The sequence below is a fragment of the Microcebus murinus genome, chromosome 15 (genome assembly GCF_040939455.1).
Source record: "Microcebus murinus isolate Inina chromosome 15, M.murinus_Inina_mat1.0, whole genome shotgun sequence".
Lineage (NCBI taxonomy): Eukaryota > Metazoa > Chordata > Mammalia > Primates > Cheirogaleidae > Microcebus > Microcebus murinus.
This window is the reverse complement of record NC_134118.1, coordinates 43667792-43683525: the sequence shown is the minus strand read 5'-3', so window position 1 is coordinate 43683525 and position 15734 is coordinate 43667792. Positions and strand designations below refer to the sequence as shown.

The 15734-nt window shown below is 35.3% G+C and overlaps 1 protein-coding gene across 1 annotated transcript in view; it reads left to right on the top strand.

Moving 5' to 3' along the window:
- SMARCA5 (SNF2 related chromatin remodeling ATPase 5) overlaps nt 1–8310 on the top strand; it is a 43521-nt gene extending 35211 nt beyond the window's left edge. The window contains exons 17-24 of the mRNA XM_012783805.2: nt 108–218; nt 539–652; nt 1132–1254; nt 1953–2085; nt 2734–2852; nt 3282–3494; nt 5754–5861; nt 7049–8310. Coding sequence (XP_012639259.1) covers nt 108–218; nt 539–652; nt 1132–1254; nt 1953–2085; nt 2734–2852; nt 3282–3494; nt 5754–5861; nt 7049–7114 — 987 coding nt within the window. The 3' untranslated portion in view covers nt 7115–8310. The remainder of the gene's footprint in view (nt 1–107; nt 219–538; nt 653–1131; nt 1255–1952; nt 2086–2733; nt 2853–3281; nt 3495–5753; nt 5862–7048) is intronic.
- Nucleotides 8311–15734: the final 7424 nt, after the last annotated feature.

Genomic DNA, 15734 nt, shown 5'->3' with positions numbered 1-15734 from the left:
GCCCAGGATTTTGTGAATGTCTTTCCATTTACAAGCATCACTTTTAATGAATATTTGTTACTGTATGTAATAAAAGTTGGTGATTCCGGTTGTTTCCCATGTGCTAGATTGCATTCACAGAGTGGATTGAACCACCTAAACGAGAAAGAAAAGCCAACTATGCTGTTGATGCATATTTCAGGGAAGCTCTTCGTGTTAGTGAACCTAAAGCACCCAAGGTGAGTTGACAGAGTGCAAAAATATCTAAAAATACTGAAATGTAATTTTTTTCTTGCATTCTTACAATAAAATCAGATTGAGGATTACATTTTATTATTTTTTTAATAGTGTGCTACCTTCAGTTTTTAGTTATTAAAACTTTTTAAAAATTTTGAGTTTGTACATTTAAAATTTGATATTAATGTCAGTGTTCAGTGTTATTGAAAGGTGCATTCAGCACTTGAAGAATTGGCTGTTATAGCTTATATGAAATGAGGACTAACAGAATTTAAAGCAAAATTTCTTTTTTATGGACAATACTATTTTTATTTTCCTTTAGGCACCTCGACCTCCAAAACAACCCAATGTTCAGGATTTCCAATTCTTTCCTCCACGTTTATTTGAATTACTGGAAAAAGAAATTCTGTATTACAGAAAAACTATTGGGTACAAGGTAATTGAAATTCTCTACTTTGTGTCCTTTTCTGTCCAGAAATCATGGAAGGTATAAGCATTAATTTAAAAAACAATTTTTGTTTTTATTTCAAAATATTAAGGTGGTATAAATGTTTTTGGTTACATGGATTGCTTTCGTAATGCTTGAGTCATAGCTATAAGCGTGCCCATCACCCAAACAGTGTTTGTTGTACCCAATAGGTAGATTTTTGCCCCCCCAGACACTAATTATTAATATTTTTTTAAAAGAACTTCAGCCTAGTAAGAAAGAATATTGATTTATTCTATCCTAGTTGTTTAAAAGACTTAAATGATTAATCTGCTTTGTTTTTTAATGTAATAAATAAATGCAGGATATCAGTATGTTTTCTTTAATGTATGGAGTGAAACTTGTGAAATTTTAGTTGGTTAAGAATTTAGTTCATCACATGCTCTTTAAAATTTGCTGATTGATGGCATAGAAAAATTTTCTTTTAGGTACCTCGAAATCCTGAGCTACCTAATGCAGCCCAGGCACAAAAAGAAGAACAGCTTAAAATCGATGAAGCTGAACCCCTTAATGATGAAGAATTAGAGGAAAAAGAGAAACTTCTAACACAGGTATAATGTAGTAACAGTTTTGTAAAGTACTGTGTTGTGTTGGGGCATACAAGTACAAGTTTCTTCTTTTAAAGTTGGGAGAATTGGAGATGATAAAGCCATGGGCATGTGGATAAGCATTTTGATTGTCACTAGTTGTTGAGGTAGTTGAGAAGATGATGTATTTGCACAGGCCTCAGTAGAGCGGGTATCTTTTTGATCACCTTACTTTCATTGTTACCACCTTTCCTGTGAATTTTCCACATTGATACCAAGTTACCATTTTCAATTATAAATCTCTGCTTGGTACTGGTACTTTTTAAATATCCTTCAGTATTCATTAAAGGTCTTTTCAGGATCTGGCCTTTACCTTTAAAGTTTTATTTTCCTTCTGTTTTCCATTTGCTTATATCTTTGCCCTTGAGGTTATGTTGGGCATTCTTCCTGGCAAACTCCTAATCCTTCAGAGTTCAGCAAAATTGTCACCTTTTCCTGCAGCATTCCTTACTCTCTCAGTCAATTGTAATTGCTTGAGTATATAAGCAATCTAACTAAAAGTATGCATCTATATATATAGTAATAAAACATTATCACTCTAAAAGGACTTAATTTTTAAAAGATAAACTAGGAGTAATTTAGAAGGATTGGTAAAGTTTATTAGCATTTTTTCCTAAGTTTAGTGTTCAGTGATTGAATATTTTGTTTCTATTGGTGTGAAGGGATTTACCAATTGGAATAAGAGAGATTTTAACCAGTTTATCAAAGCTAATGAGAAGTGGGGTCGTGATGATATTGAAAATATAGCAAGAGAAGTAGAAGGAAAGACTCCAGAAGAAGTCATTGAATATTCAGGTAATTCTTTTATTATTATTATAATTATTATTTTTTATGTGTCTCTTTCAGAGGAAGATATCTTTTATTATTTTAAATAGACAAAAATATGTTATTGGGCTTTTAGAGTTTAATAAAAGCTGTTGGAAGTTTCCTGCTTCCTTATTCCGAATTATGTTGTGCTAAGCTAATTTTGCCACAACTTAGTGCTTTGTGTTTTGTTTTTTAAAACAAATTAGAAAATGTCCTCTTCCCTAAAATGGCATAACGATTTGATTTTTTTTCTTCAGCCCTAGCTTACTCTAGCTATAGCCAAGAAAACCAGAGTAGGCTGTTGAGTAATTGTGCTTTCATATTTATTTCATTTCTTTCCGTACATATTGATGTGTTTGTGCTTCCTGAAGTCAGTTGGCTTATTGTGGGTTGCTTAGAATTTTAGAATAGCAGAAATTTAAGTGTTGGAAGATAACTTCAATCATCCAGTTTGTCTCTTTTTATATTTAAGAAAAACAAATTCTAATTGACTTATTTGCTCTCTAGTATTATGTATAGGAAATGTTTCTTAATCCTTAGCAAATAAAACAAATTGCAGCATATGCACTAACAAGTTATTTGTATTTACCTCCTTCCTCTACCCATCCTATTTGTCCAATTTTAACTCTTGTATAGCTGTGTTCTGGGAAAGGTGCAATGAGCTCCAGGACATAGAGAAGATTATGGCTCAGATTGAAAGGGGAGAGGCAAGAATTCAAAGAAGAATAAGTATCAAAAAAGCACTTGACACCAAGGTACTTTGCGTATTAATAAATATGGTAGTTAATAAAAAACTCCTGTCTATGAATATGACAGTTAAATTAGCTTTTTAAAGGGAAAAGAAACGAGGGTTTAAAATTAAAAATTTTTTCAAAGAAAAACATCCAAACATTATACATATTGTCAACTAAATTAACTTCAGTATTAGACTGATATTTTGGTCAAAGACACTAGGGTTACCACCTTATTAAGTAGTATCAGAAAGTTTGAGTCTTTATTTCTCTTTAATAATAAAGACTATAAAGGTCTTTCAGGACAAAGGTTATATAAAGCAATTGAGGTGCTCTGGATAGAAAATTCTTATTTGAAATACAACATTTTTAGCTAATTATACTACAGCTGAATTTGAAATGCAGACTATATAGGATTTATATTTTGTATAATATAAAATCTGACTTTTATAGATTGGACGGTACAAAGCACCTTTTCATCAGCTGAGAATATCATATGGTACTAACAAAGGAAAAAACTATACTGAAGAAGAAGATCGTTTTCTGATTTGTATGCTTCACAAACTTGGATTTGACAAAGAAAATGTATATGATGAATTGCGGCAGTGTATTCGTAACTCTCCTCAGTTCAGATTTGACTGGTTTCTTAAGTCTAGAACAGCAATGGTAAGTACTCAAGGCCTTTTTTGGATAATGTAGCAGAGTTCGGAATAAGTATATTCTTCGAGGTAACTTAAAAATCTTTGAAGCAGATTTTTGTTACAATATTTTTTAATATTATAGGCCAAATCATTTCTTAGAAAACAAAAATCCACATCCACAGTTAAAACACCTATTATCATGGATAACTTACAAAGTTTATTGGTCACATCCTTTAATATTATACATCTCTTAACATTGCTATATATGATGGGACTAGGTTTTCAAGTTCTAAGTGGGAGGCATTGTCGCCATCAGTTTCAACTTCTGTATGTGATGGCAGTATCTAACTATTTCTGACCATGGATCTTCATTTCTAATGACCTAAAACTCAAATTCAGAAAAGTTTAGTTTAGATGAATTTCTTCTTTTCTTCTTTATTTGAAACTTTGAACTTTGGACTTGAGTTCTGCAGGATAATAATAATGCTAAAAAGGTTCTGTAGTCTTAGGTTTGGGATATACTGTGATAAGCAAAGTTTAAACAGTTTATCATAAGATTTCTCATTGTATTTAAAGTGTATTGTCACTCTACCAGACAGTGGACAGTGTGCAGTTTTTTCATGTTTGACCACTGAAAATGTTTTTTCAACGAGAGATCAAGAAAAGCTACTGTTTTGTGATATCCTAGTTTGGGAGATATACTAAACTAACATGTGAAGCTACTTTGGAGATGAAAACACTATAGATATATAATTAGAAAATTATATTCAGTTGTTATATGTCCAATCTTACGTCTTTTTTAAGTAAGAACAATTTGTATAGTTAATAAGGGGTAATGATTTTGTAGTGATTTGTAACAAGACTCAGTGTCACATTGATTTACCAGTTCAGTACCGTGGTTTAAAACTGCATTATTTCCTAACATGTTTCTTGTTAAGACACACAAAAAATGATTTTATATATATATATATATATATATATATATATATATATATATATATATACCCTTGCTGATAAATAATTAAGGAATAGCGTTCGCTGAGGAGCCAAGAGATTTATACCTTAGCACATCTGTACTCCTATTAAGGTAACCAGAAATTTGATGTAGTCTACTACCTTCTATTTCTGTATAGTATTGCAAATATTTCTAAGCCTTGTATGGTGTATTCTATAAAGTATTTTAAAATGATTTTGTTGTGGTTGTCTGTAGTAGTATCACTTATTAGAAGGAAAAAAAATAGGCCAGGCTCAGTGGCTCATGCCTATAATCTTAATATTTTGGAAGGCCGAGGCAGAAGGATTGATTGAGGCTAGGAGTTTGAGACCAGCCTGAGTAAGTACGAGACCCTTCCCTACTAAAAAATGGAAAAATTAAAATAGAGAAATTAGCTGGGCACCAGCTACTCAGGAGGCTGAGGCAGAAGGATCACTTGAGCCCAGGAGTTTGAGGTTGCATTGCATTCTAGCACAGATGACAGAGCAAGACCCTGTCTTTAAAAAAAAAAGAGAAAAAAATACTGTTTTCCTTTATAAGGAAGGAGCTGTTAGCTGCTAACCAGCAGTGATGTGCACACACTTATGTTTCTTTCAGGATTATACTCAACTCTTTTCTAGAGGCTTTGTAGTTTGGTAGTGAGAGATGAGATAAAACTCACCATAATAGACTTCTGTAGCTATTTTTCCAAAATTGAGAAAGGTAGAATGTGGTACATTGACTACCATAATTCTAGTGATAATGCTTTGTAGGGAAAGATTATATATACCTTTAAAAGTTCTATTAATAATTGCTTTTGACTCTAACATATGTACATATGTATGTATTTTATTTTTATTTGGAGACAAGGTCTTGCTTTATGTCCCAGACTGGAGTACAGTGGCATGATCATAGCTCATTGCAGCCTCAAACTCCTGAGCTCAAGCGATCCTCCTGCCTCAGCCTCTGCTCAGTAGCTGGGACTACAAGCACGTGCCACTGCACCCAGCTAATTTTTCTATTTTTCAGTGTATGTGTGGGGGTGTCTTGCTTTTGCTCAGGCTGGTCTCTAACTCCAAAGTGCTAGGATTACAGGTGTGAGCCTCTGTGCCCAGCCACAAGTATTTTATTTTTAATCCTCATAGCATGGATTGTGTATGAAAATCCATTCCTTTTCCTTGTTTCTATCTGTTGGTGCCATATGATTGATTTTATATTACCTTGTTAAAACAAAAAAAATACCTTTGTTTTAAAATTGAAATCATGAAACTTATAGATGGAAAATACAAGTTTACTATGTCTATAACTCAGGAGCTCCAGAGGAGGTGTAATACCTTAATTACCTTGATTGAAAGAGAAAACATGGAACTAGAAGAAAAGGAGAAGGCAGAGAAAAAGAAACGAGGACCAAAGCCTTCAGTGAGTATTAATGAATATGTAAATATGAAGATTATGTAAATTTAATTCTTACCTTTTTTTCTTTTTGAGTTATTTATTTGAACACTAGTTGGCTATCAATGTGTTAGCTTTTTTTTCCTCATAAATAATAGTCTTGAATCACATAAAAGCATAAATTGAACTTGATTGCATTGTGTGAGAAAGATCACTTCATGATGGTATTCCATAACATGAGGATTTGTGAAAATCTGGTAAAGTGTGTCTCATGAATATCAAGAGCATACACTTCTCTTTGGGGGGAGTACAAGGTATAATTTTAGAATAATTTAAGGAATATTAGGATAGCTATGGCTTTATGACCTTTACTGTTAGCTTCTTAAGCTTGGGTTTGGTTCAGTGATGTCTTAGCAATGTGAATACAAACATTTTTTTTTTTCTTTTTCTTTTCTTTTTTTTTTTTTTTTTTTTTGAGACAGAGTCTCACTGTGTTGCCCAGGCTAGAGTGCCGTGTCAGGCTAGCTCACAGCAGCCTTAAACTTCTGGGCTCAAGCAATCCTTCTGCCTCAGCCTCCCAAGTATCTGGGACTACAGGCATGTGCCACCATGCCCAGCTAATTTTTTCTATATATTTTTTAGTTGGCCAATTAATTTCTTTCTATTTATAGTAGAGACGGGGTCTTGCTCTTGCTCAGGCTGGTTTCAAACTGCTGACCTTGAGTGGTCCTCCCACCTCAGCCTCCCAGAGTGAATACAAACATTTTAAGGGAAAAAAGTTATCTTGTTATTTAATAATAACTAATTTATAAAGTCATGAGTAAATGAATGTCTATGGATAATATCTGGTGGTTTCCTTTAAAAAACCTCATAAAAATATTAATTACCTCTTTCTTTTGGGAAGAAGGCATGGTATACATTTATTTGGTATATTGATTTACTACTGTTAATTGTGAATTCTTAGAATTATTAGAAGTCTAATAATAAGGCTTAAAATATTTTTACTGTATAAGTAAAACAAGTATACAGCATTTGGATGCTTGATAGTTTATTTTCAAAGATTTATATAGTCTGGGAGAAAAATCTCATACTTAAATCTCATACTTATTGTTACTATGTAGCACTTATTACTAAAGTACTATAATGTGTCTGTGAATATATTTTATGTTTATATTAGTCTTGTCATGGAAAGTAATCCTTCTGTTTGTTTGTAGACACAGAAACGTAAAATGGATGGAGCACCTGATGGTCGAGGAAGAAAAAAGAAGCTGAAACTATGAATACATTTTTGTTTCATAATCACTAACTTTAAACCAGTAGTTCTTTAATTTACGGGTCTTCCTAAGATGTACTGTACAATGCTCAATTGTTATGTCAGTCAAAGACATCAGGTTCATCTGTTTACTGAGCTAGAAGCATAGTATGTAGTTAGTTTCACTTTTTTAAATGCAACAGCTGTGCTGAAATTTTTTTATCATTAACACTTGAAGTAATAAAATAGGCTTCATTTATTAATAAATGTTTCATTTGATTTATTTTTCTATTATAGTTCCATTTGTGAAGACTGTGAGTTTATCAGCTATAATTTCTACACTTGTAAGGCTTAAAAACAAGCAAACAAGTTAAAAAAAAATTGCAAATAAGATTTGTCCCTTCACTCTTCACTTAGTTGTGTAATTGTTTTAATTCACCTTGCCTTTGCAGAAATTTGGGTATTTTCTTTGTAGTGCTATTGAGTCTCATCTGGAAAGATTATGTAAATTGCATTCTTGTGTGCATAGAATGGGGGGGAAAGGCAAGACAAATTATAATTAAATTCTATGCATATTTCTGTTATGCTTTCTGTTTTTATAGTTGGTTTTGAAGTGAATATGCCCTATTCTTTTGGAAGAATGGCCTTTTAGTTGTATAGCCAAAGACATTTAGTAATTCCGGTTCCTTAAGGTGTTATTGTACCATTTTGTAAAAGGAATATTATTTTTTTTAATGTTTGGTAAATATTTTGACAGATGACCTTCTGAAGCAGCCACAACTTAGATAATGTAAAAACTAAGGTAATTTTTTTTTATTTTGAAAAACCCAGCCAAAAAAATAAGGTGTGAATTTGTCATACTGTTAAATTGAAATTGGTAACAAAATGTATCCCCTCCCAGTTTATAGTATTTTTGAGTTTTAGAGCAAATGAAAATTTTATTTTATTATATTTTAAAATAACTTCTAAGTGTCAGCAGCAAGACTGACTATACTTCCAGTTTTTGTTTTCTATGGACAGACTTGATAAACTGGAAACCCTGAAGCAGGAATACCCAAGTTGTAGTGTCAGGATTTTAGCTGTACCAGAGGCCTTTATGTGCTACACATAATCTGTATAAAGTTTTATATGTGCAAATTTGGTACATTAAATAGTTCTCCATTTTTCTAAGGGAATGCAATAAATGTAGCATCGTGAATAAATATAACTTTTATAATCCTTAAAGTGGTCTTTTCTTTCCATTTCCTTAATTTTTTCTCGATTTTTATTCACTTTTTTCCTTAGGATGCTATCTTTTTCTCTTAGATTTCTTCTTAAATTTCTATTAGTTGTTCAGAGTTTTTAAAAATTGCTGATTTCTGTAGTATAAATAATACTGCTTAATTGTCTGAAATGTGGGATTGCTGCTGTTAGTGACAAGCAAAACAGTGTTTATGGCAAGATGCAGAGTAATTTGAATGTATTCATTGCTTCCCCCAAATTAATAACTTCTATACAATGTTAGATTCTTAAATAACAGTTAAAGGTCTGGTGTATGCAAAAGTTGAGGAAAGGTTACCTTTTTCATGAAAGAAAGACTAATTAATTCTTAAGAGTTATAATTTCATTATTGGAGAAGTAGTTGAAAAAATGTAAGGGTGAAGAAAACTATGGAAGTCACAAAAGTGATGTCTTCAAGAGGAAGAGAAATTGGGAAAAAGTACACAGTGGAAATACAGAATGAATCAAGTATAGTGCCCGCCATTGCCCATTCAGGGACTACTGAAATAATAAAATAAAATGACGTAAAGGGAAACTCAACTTGAGAACAGTATGAAAGATAATATCCAGATCTAGCGTTGCAATTTAGCCAATTCAGGAGATATTTCATGAGTCAATTAGGATATCACTGTTGTATGTTTATCTAGAATACAGTAAAGGCAAGTTTTTATTCACACTGCTAATTAAGGGAAGGAAAATAATAGCTCAAACTATCCATCTGTTTTAAAAGAGCAATTGCTGGTGAAGATAGACTCAATTGGAAACCCTGTGAGGAAGAAGCTGCCCTGAACTAGTAGAATGGGGTGCCTTAAGCCACCCTAGAAGAGCTGGCTGTTTATGTAGGTGAGTAGGGTGATAGCAGTTTGTTATTCAGAATATTTACTATTTGAGTAAAGCACTGTATATCATTTCTATTGGGAAGTTTATATTCTGCCATTAAATAAAATGGAATCATAATTTTCAACTTCTATAGTATTTTAAATGTTAATGTGAAAACCTAGGAGGAAAAATAATGGAAAATTTTCCAATGGCAAATATTTTCTTTTAAAAAAATTTTAATTCATCTAGTAAAGTTTGCTTAATTTTATAGCAGTGCTCATTATTATATGTTAAAGTTTTAATTTACTTAAGAAGTCTGAAATAAACAGCCCTGATTTAGCATAGTTCTGTGGATATCTAAATGGATAGTTAAATATTTGTTAGTCTTTCTTACACGATACTTAGTGTCCAGTTGAGTGTGATGGATGATAGATAACAGCAAAAAGTAATAAACCAGTCAATATATAGTGCTTTTCACTTTGACCAATTAACTTACCAATTTGTTGATATGTTTCAAATAACTTTTATATTCTCAAATAGACTCTTGATAGTATTTTAATATTTGACTCCATGATTATATATTATTTAAAAAATACTGTTGTATTAATTTCTTTCTTTAAAAGATCTGCATGTCCTTAGAGTAATTTATTAGATTACTCTAAGGACATGCAGATTAGGTGTAATAAAATTTTAAGGAACATTTATAACTCCCATTTCTGAGAAGCCTACAGCCCTTAATACTTGACACTGTTTCCTTTTCAGTATATCTGTATGGGAATTCACTAGGTGGATTCAAGTTGTAGGAGTTGAAAAAGTATGAAGTGGTTGAATCAAGTGCAAAATGTACTTGCTTCAGGTATAGAACCCAGTTCTTTACTAAATTTTAAAGGAGCAGCTCTTTGTAAAATAATGTGTAATTTCTCTTTCAGTGTATCTGTACTGAAAATACTGGTGCTTAGGCCCCAAGTTCCCATTTGTGCAGCCAGGGTTTAGAATCATTGATGAAAGGCAGTTTGAGAAAATTAATGGCACATGTCCTGAGGGAGAGTCCTGCTAATCCAACTAATCTCTTTCTAAATGCTGTAGCCACCACAGCACTTTCTTCTCACTCTTAATAGTCAGAAAACAAGTTAGGGGGAGTTCCTTCAAAGTAGACGGAGGTTAGTTTGTTCATAGCAGGAACTAACCTTTAAAAAAAATTAACATTGGCCCTCTCATTGTACCTGGATAGTACTAGGACTGGTGCTTGATAAGAGAACGAATAGTTTTAAGTAGTTACAATGAAATTTGGGGCACCTTTAGAGCTCTCCCCAAAGCTCTGACTCTAGTGGGCTGCAGACCCTGTCTCTCCACAGGATAGCAGTGTCATACACAAAGGTGAGCTGCAGCTTCTACTGTAGGTCAGAGTACGGCCAGCCCCCAACCATGGCCAGGGAGTGAAAGATGTAGGTGACAGAGAGGCACATGCAAAGTCATGTAGGACTGGGCCAGTGTAACACCTGAAAAGTGAGAATAGAAGGTCAGAATCTTCCTAAGTACATGTTGGAAACATCCTTGGTTTCTTAGCACCAGGACTTTTAAACAGGAGACAAGTCATCCCTTCAGTTATTTGTAATTCTCCCTCAGTTCAAATTTTCTGTGTTTTTTTTTTTTTTTTCATTACTTAAATTTCACATCATGGGTTGATGTTGGCACCCAGTGACAGCATGTACAAGTACATTTTTCTATTGCATGGCTGACTGCTTGGTGTCTGACTTGTTATAGATCTTTATCCTAGTCACTTCCTAACAGAATTCATCTTTCCATTTTAGAGGCCAGAAAACTAGTGAAGAATACTATTAAGAAATTTGACTCCTGGCTATATTATAAATAAATTATTGAAGGTAATTTTCAAAGTTTTCCATATCTGACTTTCTATTCCCTCTCCTACAGCCCTCTAACCTGCTTCCTATTTTTTTCAAAGGAGGATGTAATAGGGAAGGTTTGGGCTCATGGTAGTGATCATAGGTACATCTCACAATAACTGCTCAATTCTCAAAGGCAGTCCTCCAGCTTCAGGTTCTGGTAAAAGCAGAGAGTGTGAGGATATCTCAATGAGGTCCTGTACTGGTAGGGTTCTCTGCCCAGGGGCTTCAGGGTGCTTGGCACATGTCCTGGTGAAACCATGCTTTGTGTGGAGCTGGCTATTGTCCAGAAGATTGGAGCACTTGTTACCCACATCAGGGCTGAGAGGCCATGTGGAGATGACAGGGAGGAGCATTCCTGGAGCACAGGGAGGCAGCCCAGGTAGGCTAGAGCTTGGGATGGTAGGGTGGCAGTTTGGCAGGTTCCCACCTGTATCTCCAGCTCTTCCAGTGGACTGAGATTGAATGCGTGCGTATGCCTTTGGAGAAAAGAAAAAGGAGGAAACTCAAATATACTTAGTGCCTACCATGCAGAGAGCTGAGAGAGGATCTGGATCCAGTGAAAAACATTTGTTAGGGCTAAAAATCATGCAGGGTGTGCACTAATGTGATCCTATGGTCTAGGCAGTTTGCATAGGCTTCTTCCTTACTGGGAGCCACACCCCACTCAGCCCTTTATGCATACTACCTCATGAGTTGGTGTTCTGTCTTAGAAAAAGTTGCTGTCCACTTCACACACTGACACTAGGCGTGCATTCTGTATCTGGAAGTGCCTATATCTTTGACTTAAAATTCTTTGAATGTGTATAAAAGCTGTGAATTTCAGGGTTCTTCTTCAGTTAATATATTCCTTATAGCATCAAGTTAATTCAACTCAAAATATTTCTTGTATATATATATCATATATATGTGATATAATTTATTAAAATATGCATTAGAGATATGTTGATCCTGATATTGTAAGAGCAATATTGATAATCTTTAAAAATTATCTAGATGATACTTATAGAACTTGCAATACTTGGGGGACATTATTACATTTTGTTTTTATTACTTCCCAATACAATATTGAGGGCCAGAGTGAACTGGAAAGAACTGCAATTTTAGGCCGGGCGCAGTGGCTCATGCCTGTAATCCTAACACTCTGGGAGGCCGAGGCGGGCAGATTGTTCGAGGTCAGGAGTTCGAAACCTGCCTGAGCAAGAGCGAGACCCGGTCTCTACTATAAAATAGAAAGAAATTAATTGGCCAACTAATATATATATAGAAAAAATTAGCCAGGCATGGTGGTACATGCCTGTAGTCCCAGCTACTCGGGAGGCTGAGGCAGCAGGATTGCTTGAGCCAGGAGTTTGAGGTTGCTGTGAGCTAGTCTGACGCTACAGCACTCACTCTAGCCTGGGCAACAAAGCGACTCTGTCTCAAAAAAAAAATCTGGAGTTTTAGAACGAGATCAATTTGCAATCTTGACTCTGCTAATGACGTTGGACAAATTGCCTGACTTCTTGAAACCTCAGTTACATTATCTGTGAAATATTAATAGTTCTTTTGCCTGAAGATCATAATACATACTGGATAGGAATGTTGTGATAATTAAATGAAAAATGTGTGTAAAGTATTATACTTAACACAGTTCTTGGCTGATGGTAAGCTCAAAATAAATGAGAATTTATTATCATACAATATTGTTATTGTGGGTATAGGAACTAGACTTCAAATTTATAAAAACTTATACTACCTTTGAAAGTTTTAAAAAGAATCCATATATCTTCCATTTGTTTCTTTTTATAACATTATAATAAAATGCAAAATATATGCAAAAAATCCCTCTACCTTCAAATCTGGTATAATGTGCTCTTAGATTTTTTACATAAATGAAAGTCTTCTTTAATTAATTAATTAGTTAATTTTTATTTCATTGGTAAAGAATGAATGTAACATAGACCAGCTTCCATAGGTTTTGAATAGTTATAATTTTCTCTTTTCATTATGAAGCTGTGCTGAGGGATCTCCTTTTGGGACAACCACCACTCACCACCTTCTTTGTTTACAATGATAAATTTGTTTGGATGATAAATTACAATGCCTCAGAAGCTGAAGACCCACATCATTACTAGCGCTGACAACTTGAGCTACATACTGTGCCCTTGACTCAGCTTGGAAATAGATGAGGTTGAGTATGATAGATTTCATGTCAGTGAAGAAAGATAGATATCATGTCAGTGAAGAAAGTGTTGACATTTACTTCCTACATGGGGCTGGTGACCTCATTACTGCTGCTGGGAGCACCAGCAAGCCACCGGTGTAATGTCAGGGTGTCATTAATGCTTTCTGCCAAGTAGATGGTTTCTATCTTCTCATAATTGGAAGATTTAGGATTACAGGCCTAGGATGAGACAAAAGCTCGCCCTTGGAACTCAGTCACTATGTTGTGAGATGATCCATAGAGAAGTCACGTGTAGGTGTTCTGGTCACTAGCCCCAACTAAGGTCTCAGGTGACAGCATCAGCTGCCAGACATGTGATATGCAAGCCTTCAAGTAACTCCAGCCCCCAGTCTTCAAGCCACACCAGCTGGTGTGGACTGGAGCACAGATGAGTTGTCCCCACTGAGCACTGCCTGTATTGGAGACCTGTGAGCAAAATAAATGCTGATATTGTTTCATGCCACTAAGTTTCTTTTTTGTTTTTGTTTTTTGAGACAGTTTCACTGCCCCGGGTAGAGTGCAGTGACATCATCATAGCTCACTGCAACCTCAAATTCCTGGACTTAAGTGATCCTCTTGCCTCAGCCTCCTGAGTAGCTGGGACTACAGGCACACAGCACCATGCCCAGCTACTTTTTCTATTTTTAGTAGAGATGGGGTCTCACTCTTGCTCAGGCTGGTCTTGAACTCCTGATCTCAAGAGATCCTCCTGCCTTGGCTTCCCAGAGTGCTAGGATTACAGGTGTGAGCCACCATGCCCAGCCCATTTTATGCCACCAAGTTTTGAGGTGGGTTATGAAGCCATTGTCACAGGAATACATACTTTGGCCAGTGAGAAATGAACAAATATGATGTATGCTCACAAAGCACTTGTGTGGAGCTTGCTCTCTCTTGCTGCTGTGAACCCTGGGACCACCATATGAACAAGCTTGAGCTAGCTTTTTGAGGAGACCACGTGGAGTACTATGGCATCTCAGCTTACAGCCCGTGAACTACCAGACATGTAAGGCTGTCCTAGATCAACCAGCCCCAGCTGAGATGCCAGTTGATTGCAACTGCATAAGTCAGCCCAGCCCAGATTGCTGACCCATAGACTCATGAGCTACTAAACAATTGTTCTTGTAAGCTAGTAAGTTTTGGAGTGGTTTGTAACACAGCAAAGCCTAACTAATACATTTTGCTTTCATTCATATGCTCTTTCATTGTATCTGGACTCTTCTATGCTAGCATTTTAAGAAATTGGGAGTGAAAAATTCAGACCCATCTAAATGTATATTAATAGAGGAATGATCAGACATGTGACAGAATACTGTATAGTTGATGAATGAATTAGATCTATATTTGTCAATAGAAATGTCTTAAAAATAAAAAATGAAAAGAGTTATATAACAATAAATTATGCTTGGACCCTTCTGGACCTTGCTCTATGTACCTCTTCATCTGGCTGCTCATCTTTGTCCTTATAATCAACTGGTAATAGTAAAGTGTTTCTCTGAGTTCTGTGAACTGTTATAAAACCTGAGTAACCTCCAGTTTATAGCCCTGTTGGTCAGAAGTTGGTCTGAGATTTGGGACTGATGTCTGAAGCAGTCTTGGGAGACTGAGATCTTGTGGGGTCTGATGCTAACTTCAGGTATTTATTGGAAGACACCCAGTTCAGAAAGTTAGAGAATTGGTTCTTGGTGTGGAAAAAACCCACACATTTGGTGTCAGAAGTGTTATGAGCAGAGGAATAGTTTTTAAACTAAATGTCTAAATAGTTAGATTATTAGTAGATTAGGTTAATACTGGACTGCCTATGGCTTCTTTCTAAACATTGGTTTCATGACATTGTATGTCTGTTGATGCTGCTTGCAAGTTTTCCCTCTCTAAGATGGACTGAGTCATGTCATCAGGACAGGGCCTTGAATGTACAGAGATCACCTCAGCAGACACTGAGTGTAAGACTGAATGCTCTGAATATGCTTTCTCCTTTTCTTTGTTTCTCTTTGTTTCCAAAACCAGCAAACGCTGCTGATCTCCCATTGCCTGTGGTACCCCTTTCCTGTGGTTGCTGTGACAAATTACCACAAACTTAACAACTTAAACCAACAGAAATTGACTCTCATACTTCTGGAAGCCAGAAATCCAAAATCAGTATCACTGGGACAACCTCTGGGTGCTGGCAGGAGGCACCCCCTCTGGAGGCTCTAGAGGAGTATCCACATCTTGCCTGTCCAGCTCCTGGCAGCTGCAGTCCTTCCTCGGCTTGTGATCCCAAAGTCCCAATCTCTGCCTTTGTGATCACCGTGCCTCCTTCTTTTCTTTATGTAACCTCCATGAGAACACTTGTTATTACATTTGGGGTCCATCCAAGATAACCTTCCCATCTCAAGACTCTTAATTACCTATGCAAAAAAGATGCTTTTTTCCATATAAGATAAAATTCCATATAAGTTGAAATCTTTGGGGGTGGTAAT